At 43.7% G+C, this 9,562-nt stretch overlaps 1 protein-coding gene across 1 annotated transcript in view; it reads left to right on the top strand.

Moving 5' to 3' along the window:
- Positions 1-5,244, top strand: part of trub1 (TruB pseudouridine (psi) synthase family member 1) — a 49,317-nt gene extending 44,073 nt beyond the window's left edge. The window contains exons 7-8 of the mRNA XM_073027831.1: positions 4,338-4,394; positions 4,501-5,244. Of these exons, the coding sequence (XP_072883932.1) occupies positions 4,338-4,394; positions 4,501-4,706 (263 nt within the window). The 3' untranslated portion in view covers positions 4,707-5,244. The remainder of the gene's footprint in view (positions 1-4,337; positions 4,395-4,500) is intronic.
- Positions 5,245-9,562: the final 4,318 nt, after the last annotated feature.

Consider the following 9,562-nt stretch of genomic DNA (forward strand, 5'->3'; position numbering starts at 1 on the left):
TACTCTTGTGCATAAAGCAATGCTGTCCTTCCCTAAGTATATTATCACAAAGGGTTTTCCTAGAATATGTTGGAATATTATCTCCCGTGTTTCAAAGATATTTCAGCAAGATGTGGTGCAAATTCAGTACTTACAAAGTACAAATTCATTCTTACAAAGATAGAGTTTCACTTATACTGAGTAGACAAGAGGGAGGATTAATTCATTGAATGTGGAAATAACAGCTGCTGATGGAGTCATTGCCTGGAATGAAAGGCATTAATATTGTAATTTTTATGCTTTTGTTTTGCTTCCTCATGCATAAACAAGTGAGATTGTAGATGAAATGGATGAAGAAGAATATAAGCTTAATGATACCATTGCTCAGGAACAGTGGGATCTGGAGACCTTTCAGGATGGCAGGCTAGCTGAGAGAGTAGTTGAAACTCAGGCTCAACTACATAGGCAAAAACATGTTGAAAGTAAAAAATACTGTAGATGCTTCCAAACTGAAACAAGACGTAAAAATGCTGGAAGTAATTAGCAGATCAGGTCATTACTGTTGGAAGTGAAAATGAGCTAATGTTTTATTTATTTATTTAGAAATAACGTGCAGAGTAGGCCCCAACGGCCCTTTGCGTCTCACTGCCCCAGCAACACCCAATTAAAAACGAGCATAATCATAGGACATTTTACAATGACCAATTAGCCTACTAACCAGTACATCATTGAACTGTGGGAGGAAACTGGAGCACCCAGAGAATCTGTACCCGACATTCTCCATCTGGCCCGGCGCTTAAATCGGTCAAACATTGGCTTGTTCCTTGTTCTCGGGGTCGGACTCTGCCGGCTCGGTTCGTCCACTTCAAATTTGTTAGAGGTATGAAGATAACAACCAGTTTAATTACCAAAAATGCAAATGTACGCAGACAGAGATGGGGATATCAGCAGAAAGTGACTCAACTCCTGATACCTCATGATGGGTGCATAGGCTCCAACAACAGTGATGAAACTTAGAACAATCCAGGAGAACCGGCACCCCATCTAACAGTGCTCATTCCCAACTGCAGTTACTCCCCAGCTCTGTCCACGGCATCTCTCTAATCCACAGCTTCTGCACTCAATAGGCACGTGGAAAAGTCAGCAAATGCACATTTCTATCCAAACTACACACTAAACTGATTTGGAAATGCAGTGAATTCTAGTTAATTGGGACGGATCGGGTCCAGTATATTTTGGCCCAGTTAAGTAGCTGCGCCAATAAGCCAAAGGTTCATGGAAATAGTTATAAAGGTATAAAAAAAAACAACTAGCGTTTAACAGTAACAAATTATATATTTAAATGAAATACGGAATAAGTTAGAACACTGTATACTACCACAGTAACACACAAAATGTTGAAGGAACTCAGCAGGTCAGGCAGCATCTGTGGAAAAGAGTAAACAGTTGATGTTTTGGGCTGAGACCCTTCATCAGGACCCAGACAAATCCCAAAGTAGGGTCTTGGCCCAAAACTGTTTAGTCTTTTCCATAGATGCTGCCTGACCTGCTGAGTACCTCCAACATCTTGTGTGTGTTGTCTTCATACAATACCTTCGACAATTGCATCCTGCAAATCTTCATTTTCTTTGTACCATTCAAGATGATTGTTGATACCTTCAAATTCTTCATAGTTCCTAACATGTTGAAATAGTGAAATAGTGTCATTTTCACTCTCAGCTGTTTCTGGCATCTCCAAGACTGAATGCTTGAAACCCCAGTGAGCAAAACAGTTCTGAACTGACTTACTATTTATTTGTTGCCAACTATCAGTGACCAAAATTACTGCCCTTTGAACACAAACACATCCAACTGACGCTGTTTAAAAACTGTTTACTCTAAGCACGGTGTAGTGTCTAACAAGTGCACGTGAATGATGCTAGTTTGAAACTGTTCAGTGACAGTGTCCTGTCCCAATTAAGCAACATAGTGTCCCAAATAAAAGAAGGGAATCCCAGCAATTTTCTTAATTAGTTTTTGTTCTTTAACAGTTGTTCAAATAAGTGGCTGCCCCGATGAACTGGTGGCCCAGTTAACCGGATTCTACTGTTGCTCATCCTGCAATATGTCTGGGTCTGTTATCTCAGAATGAGAAGAGATAAATTCAAACAAACAAGATTGTATAGGGGGCATAACAAGGTAGATATGGGGTTGTTTTCACTAATGGGGCAATCTCAAACAAGAGGACTTAACTACAAGGTAGGAGGCCTCACACACGAAATGCTGGTGGAACACAGTAGGCCAGGCAGCATCTATAGGAAGAAGCACTGTCGAAGTTTCGGGCCGAGACCCTTCGTCAGGACTAACTGAAAGGAAGGGTCTCGGCCCTAAAACGTTGACAGTGCTTTTTCCTATAGATGCTGCCTGGCCTGCTGCGTTCCACCAGCATTTTGTGTGTGTTGCTTGAATTTCTAGCATCTGCAGATTTCCTTGTGTTTGAAGTAGGAGGCCTGTCGCTTAAAACTGAGATATATAGAAATATCTTTTCACAGTTGCTGGAACCTTCTGCCCAGGTAATGGAGAAAACTGGACAATTAGACATCTTTAAAGTGCGGGTGGGTAAATGGTGATCGACTGTGGAACAACACACACAAAATGCTGGAGGAGCTCAGCAGGCCAGGCAACATCTATAGAAAGAAGTAGAGATGATGTTTCGGGCTGAAACCTTTCATCAGGACCGGAGAAAAAAGGATGAGTCAGTATGAGAAGGTGGGGGAAGGGAAGGAAGAAGTGCAAGGTGATAGGTAAAACCCAGAGGGGGGTGGGGAGAGGGCTGAACTAAAGAGCAGGGAAGTTGATTGGTGAAAGAGATACTAGGCTGGAGAAGGGGGCATCTGACGGGAGAGGACAGAAGGCCATGGAACACCAGAGGGAGGTGATGGGCAGGTAAGGAGATGAGGTGAGAGAGAGGAGAGGGGAATGAAAAGCCTCATCCTGAGAGCAGTTGCAGTGGAGACGGAGGAATTGAGAGAACGTAGTGGCATTTTTACCAGTAACAGGGTGGGAAAAGGGTCTTTTCATTCCAGAATGGAGGAGACATCCTTCTTCTTCAAACAAAGCGGCTTCTCTTTCTCCAGCATCAATACTGCCCTCAACCATATCGCTTCCATTTCATGTATGTCTGCCCTGACCCCACCTGGGACCTGGAATAGGATTCCTCTTGTCACCTACCACCTCACCAGCCTTTGCATCCAGCACATAGTTCTCCGTAATTTCCTCCATCTCCCACCACCTAACACATCTTTCACTCCCCCCCCACCCCTCCTCCACTTACTGCTTTCCACAGAGATCGCTTCCTACGCGACTCCCTTGTCCACTTGTCCCTCCCCACTGATCTCCCTCCTGGCACTTATCCTTGTAAGCAGAACAAGTGCTACACCTGCCCCTACACCTCCTCCCTCACTACCATTCAAGGCCCCAAACAGTCCTACCAGGTGAGGCGACACTTCACCTGTGAGTCTGTTGGGGTCATCTACTGCATCCAGTGCTCCCAATGTGGCCTCCTGTATATCGGTGAGACCCGATGTAGATTGGAAGACCGCTTCGCCAGGAAAAGCGGGATCTCCCAATGACCACCCATTTTAATGCCACCTCCCATTCCATTCCAACATGCCAGGCCACGGCCTCCTCTACTGTTGCAATGAGGCCACACTCATGTTGGAGGAGGGCATCGCGAATTTTGACTGGGTAGCCTCCAACTTGATGGCACGAACATCGATTTCTCAAATTTTTCCGGTAATGCCTTCTCCCCTTCACCATTCCCTAGTTCCCTTTCCCCTCTCTCACCTTATCTCTTTACCTGCCCTTCACTTCCGTCTGGTGCACCTCCCCTTTTCTTTTTACCATGGCCTTCTGTCTTCTCCTGTCAGATTCCTCCTTCTCCAGCCCTGTATCTCTTTCAGCAATCAACTTCCCAACTCCTTACTTCACCCCTCTGCCCCTCCCAGATTTACCTATCACCTTGTGTTTCTTACTCCCCTCTCCCCACCTTCTAATTCTGACTTCTCATCTTGTTTTCTGCAGTCCCGATGAAGAGTCTTGGCCTGAAGTGTCGACTATACTCTTTTCCATAGATGTTGCCGGGTCTGTTGAGTTCCTCCAGCATTTTGTGTATGTAGCTTGGATTTCCAGCATCAGCAGATATTCTCTTGTTGATTGCAGAACAGATGGTATAGAAAAAATTGGCCCAATTCTCCTATTTTCTTACATTCTTATGTTCTGTGAAATCCTTCAAATTGCTGAGGCTATTATCACATAATAAAAATGTTAAAGAATTGAAGATCTTTCATGCTGCATGGAATGGTGTGTATCTGTTTCAGATATTGAATGTGGAGGTGGCTTTTACGTTCGTAGTTTGGTGAATGACCTTGGCAAAGGTAGGGAAGAAATCTATTTTAAATTCAGACAGAGTACTAACCCTTTTATAATAGCAATTTTTGTTTGAAATTCAATGTCTGACATAACACATTTTATTTCTGCTAGAGCTTTCTTCCTGTGCCTTTGTTAAAGAGTTGATCAGAACCAAACAGGGACCTTTTACATTGGATGAACATGCACTTCAAGAGGAGAAGTGGACAATCAATGAAGTAGTGAAAGCCATTGAGAACTGCACACAGTTGGTCACAAATGAAGGAGGTTACAAGAAATTAAAGAGTGAAATCTCTGAACAGGAAAAAGAAATTGATTGATACTGCAGTGCATTTCTCGATAGGTGAACAAAGACTTGTGACTATACAGTGCCTTTGTCTGGGTGTCCTGAGGCACTTCACAGCGATGTTTAGAAAGGCATGAAGTGATTCCATGCAGGAGATTCAGCACATCTGCCTTTCACAAACCAATATATGGTGACCAAATACTGTTGATGTTTGAATAACTGTTGGTCAGAGCACTATAATTTGAATTTTACTGGGGTAATCTTGTGTATCTCAACACATTCAGAGCTTTAAACAGTTCTCAATAAGAATGTAATCACTGAAAATTAGAACTGTTAACTTCCATTGTTGTCCAATTAAGCTGCCACCACCTTATGCACACCACAACTGTGCTATTGTATAGAGTAATCCAGTCAACGTCCTCGCAACTTTGTTTTACTGACATTTTAATGATGCATAGATTTTCTCCTGATGAAAGATGTTAATAATGCTTGTATAATTAAGAAGTAGCTCATAAAAGATTCAGCACACATTCTTTCATCAAAGCTGATCTAATAAATGGGTATGGTTTTTTTTATTGTTCATTGTCATTTAATAATCTTGGCACGTAATTTGCTTTTTGTCAGAGCGTACAGGATTTTTTCCCTAAATTTGTACCTCAGGTGTGAGTTGTATGTTGCAATTGCTTTTTCATTATCAGTAATGATCTTGATTTGATGTAAATGAACACCTCAGCCAATTTATTGCCACAGGATATATTATGGTTGTCGACTACCTACAGGGAATATAAGGTGTTGCTCCTCTTGTCTGTATTGGGCCTCACAGTGACAGTGAAAAAGGCTGCCGATGGTCAGGTCAGGTCAGTGTGCGAATGGGAAGGGGAATTAAAATGGCTTGTAACTGGGAACTTGGAAGGCTATCGCAGACAGCGTGCAGAGTGCTCTGCAAACCGGTTACCAGGTCTGCTTGGTCTCACTGATATAGAGGAAGCCTAATCTGGAGCAAACTAGGTAATCAGTTTGTAGCCTGGGTAGTTTCAATTGGATGAATTATCTGATTTCAGGCAACTCTAATCTCAGTTGTGTTTCTGAACCCACTCCCCCTTTCTATCGCCTCCCCCCACCCCACTGCCCCCCAGCCTCCTCATCACACATTTTCATCTCCCTGTTTGGGTTCCACACCTTTTATCCACCTGTTCTCACTCTCTCCTTCCCTATCTGGTTCTGATTTCATCTGCTCTACTCCTCTCTCCCAATGATTCCCCTTATTATTTTCCTCTCATCAGACTGCAGTTCTGGGAGCCTTTTCATTTCTGCCCAACATCCTCCTACCTATCTCCATCTTCACTCTCTCATTCAACCCTCTCTCCTCCCCCACCTGGTTCCATCTGCCTTTTTGTCTGTCTCCATCTATATTCCACCTGTCTCTGTCTCCCAGCTCTGCGCCGCCTCCTTTCCTGCCCAAGTTGATCTGCCTATCATCCTTCACCTCACCTACTGCCTCCTATCATCACTACCACCAACCCATCTACTCTCCACTTTTTTTCAATTTCTGTTGCAGGGTTTCAACCAAAATACTAACAGTAGAGTAAATGTTTTCCACATACTTAATTTTATGGATAATCAGTTCTTTAAGGTTGTCATAGCTGGGGCATGGGAATGGGAGATAGTGGGATGAGCTCCTACTACCTATTAAGTGCTCCCAATGGTTATATCTCAAATAGCCTCTGACAACCAAGTCCAGCTCCTGGCCTTCACATGTGGGTTAGCTACTAAGTCCAGCAGAACAGTTTCTACTGATGGGAGAAGGGGCAAGGATGGATTACTGGCATCTTAAATCAGTTGCTTCAGGCAGATGGGGCCCTTCAGCTGTGGTTGGTAGCTTGTCTCGGAGAAGGATAACTCTGATCTCTACACTCTGCTGCCTTGTGGCTATACCCACTAATGGGGAAGGCTGCGTCCAAGGGAAAACGATGGAGCTGGGGTCCCTAATCCTACGTTGAGCTCAACACTGACTGGGAATTCCTGCGATGCCACTGATGCCAAACTGTATCGGTCTTTGCTGTTCCTTTGGATTCATCAGCTGAATGGAGAGAGGGAGCTTGCTGCATGGGGAACAGCTCGCTCTCCTTGGCTTGTACATAGACAGCTAGAATGCAACATCCATAGTCGACCCTGTCCAACTGGGGTAGGTCCAACTGATAACAGTAGGAGAATGAAACAATTAGTTCAGTGAACTAATTTCAAATAAATGTACATTATTTGTTTCTGATATCCTCTTCAAGTTGTAATGACAGATTACTCCAAGAGATCTGCCTGCTTACTGTATCCCATCTCTAATTGCCTTTATGTGAAAGACGTTTGTTTCTACAAGGTCCAAGTCATGATCAAGAAAAATTAACAACTCTGTTGAGAGGTTTTGGTGTGCCTGACTCTTCCTGGTCAGATGATCTGACTTCCTGAAGAATGTTTTATTTTTGCTGCTATAAGTTTTACCCTGTACTTGTAGTGACTGCCTGAGTCATAGAATCATAGAAAACTGCAGCACAGAAACAGGTCCTTTGGCCCTTCTAGTCCATGCCAAATTATTTAAGCTGCCTATTCCCATTGTCCTGTACTCGGACCATAGCCCTCCGTACCCCTACCATCCATGTACCTATCCAAACTTCACTTAAACGTTGAAATCAAAATCGCTTCCACCACTTGTGCTGGTAGTTCATTCCACACTCTCACCACCCTGAGTGAAGAAGTTTCCCTTCATGTTCCTCGTAAATATTTCACCTTTCACCCTTTACCCATGACCTCTAGTTGTCTCACCCAACCTCAGTGGAAAAAACCTGCTTGCATTCTCCCTATCTATGCCCCTCATAATTTTGTATACCTCTCCCCTCAATCTCCTACATTCTAGGGAATAAAGTCCTAATGTATTCAACCGTTTCTTATAACTCAGGTCCTCCAGTTCCAGCAGCATATAGAAACATAGAAAAGCTACAGCACAATACAGGCCCTTTGGTCCACAATGCTGTGTCAAACACGTACTTACTGTAGAAATTACCTAGGGTTACCCACAGCCCTCTATTTTTCTAAACTCCATGTTTAGAAAAATATCCAGGAATCTCTTAAAAGAATCTATTGTATCTGCCTCCACCACCGTTGCTGGTAGCCTTTTCAACACACTCACCACTCTCTGCGTAAAAAAACAACTTACCCCTGACATCTCCTCTGTACCTACTTCCAAGCACCTTAAAACTGTGCCCTCTTGTGTTAGCCATTTCAGCCCTGGGAAAAAGCCTCTGACTATCCACATGGTCAATGCCTCTCATCATCTTATACACCTCTATCAGGTCACCTCTCATCCTCTGCTGCTCCAAAGAGAAAAGGCTGAGTTCACTCAACCTATTCTCATAAGGCATGCTCCCCAATCTAGGTAACATCCTCTGCAACCTTTCTATAGTTTCCACATTCTTCCTGTAGTGAGGTGACCGAAACTGAGCACAGTACTCCCCAGTGGGGTCTGACCAGGGTCCTATATAGCTGTAACATTACCTCTCGGTTGTTAAACTCAATCCCACGGTTGATGAAGGCCAATGCACCGTATGCCTTCTTAACCATAGAGTCAACCTGCACTGCAGCTTTGAGTATCCTATGGACTCGGTCCCTAAGATTCCTCTGATCCTTCACACTGTTAAACTGTTAAAGTCTTACCGTTAATACTATATTGTCATCATATTTGACCTACCAAAATGAACCACCGCACACTGAAATGGGTTCAACTCCATCAGCCACTTCTCAGCCCAGTTTTGCATCCTGTTGATGTCCCACTGTAACCTCTGACAGCCCTCCACACTATCCACAACACCCCCAATCTTTGTGTCATCAGCAAATTTACTGACCCATCCCTCCACTTCCTCATCCAGGTCATTTATAAAAATCACAAAGAGAAGGGGTCCCAGAACAGATCCCTGAGGCACACCACTGGTCACCAGCCTCCATGTAGAATATGACCCGTCTACAACCACTCTTTGCCTTCTGTGGGCAAGCCAGTTCTGGATCCACAAAGCAAGGTCCCCATGGATCCCATGCCTCCTTACTTTCTCAAAAAGCCTTGCATGGGGTACCTTATCAAATGCCTTGCTGAAATCCATATACACTGTATCTACTGCTCTACTTTCATCAATGTGTCTAGTCACATCCTCAAAAAATTCAATCAGGCTGGTAAAGTACGACCTGCCTTTGACAAAGTCATGCTGACTATTCCTAATCATATTATGCCTCTCCAAATGTTCATAAATCCTGCCTCTCAAGATCTTTTCCATCAACTTACCAACCACTGAAGTAAGACTCACTGGCCTATAATTTCCTGGGCTAAATCTGCTCCCTTTCTTGAATAAGGGAGCAACATCTGCAATCCTCCAATCCTTCAGAACCTCTCCCATCCCCATTGATGATGCAAAGATCATTGCCAGAGGCTTAGCAATCCCTTCCCTCACCTCCCACAACAGCCTGGGGTACATCTCCTTTGGTCGCCAGACTTACCCAACGATGCTTTGCAAAAGCTCCAGCACTGCTCTTTCTTAATGTCTATATGCTCAAGCTTTTCAATCCACTGTAAGTCATCCCTACAATCACCAAGATCCTTTTCTGTAGTGAATACTGAAGCAAAGTATTCATTAAGTGCCTCTGCTATCTCCTCTGGTTCCCTACACACGTTTCCACTGTCACACTTGATTGGTTCTATTTTCTCATGTCTTATCCTCTTGTTCTTCACATATTTGTAGAATGCCTTGGGGTTTTCTTTAATCCTGCTCTCCAAGGCCTTCTCATGGCTCCTTCTGGCTCTCCTAATTTCCTTCTTAAGCTCCTTCCTGCTAGCCTTATAGTCTTATAAATCTC

The sequence above is a fragment of the Hemitrygon akajei genome, chromosome 23 (genome assembly GCF_048418815.1).
Source record: "Hemitrygon akajei chromosome 23, sHemAka1.3, whole genome shotgun sequence".
NCBI classification, from domain to species: Eukaryota; Metazoa; Chordata; class Chondrichthyes; order Myliobatiformes; family Dasyatidae; genus Hemitrygon; species Hemitrygon akajei.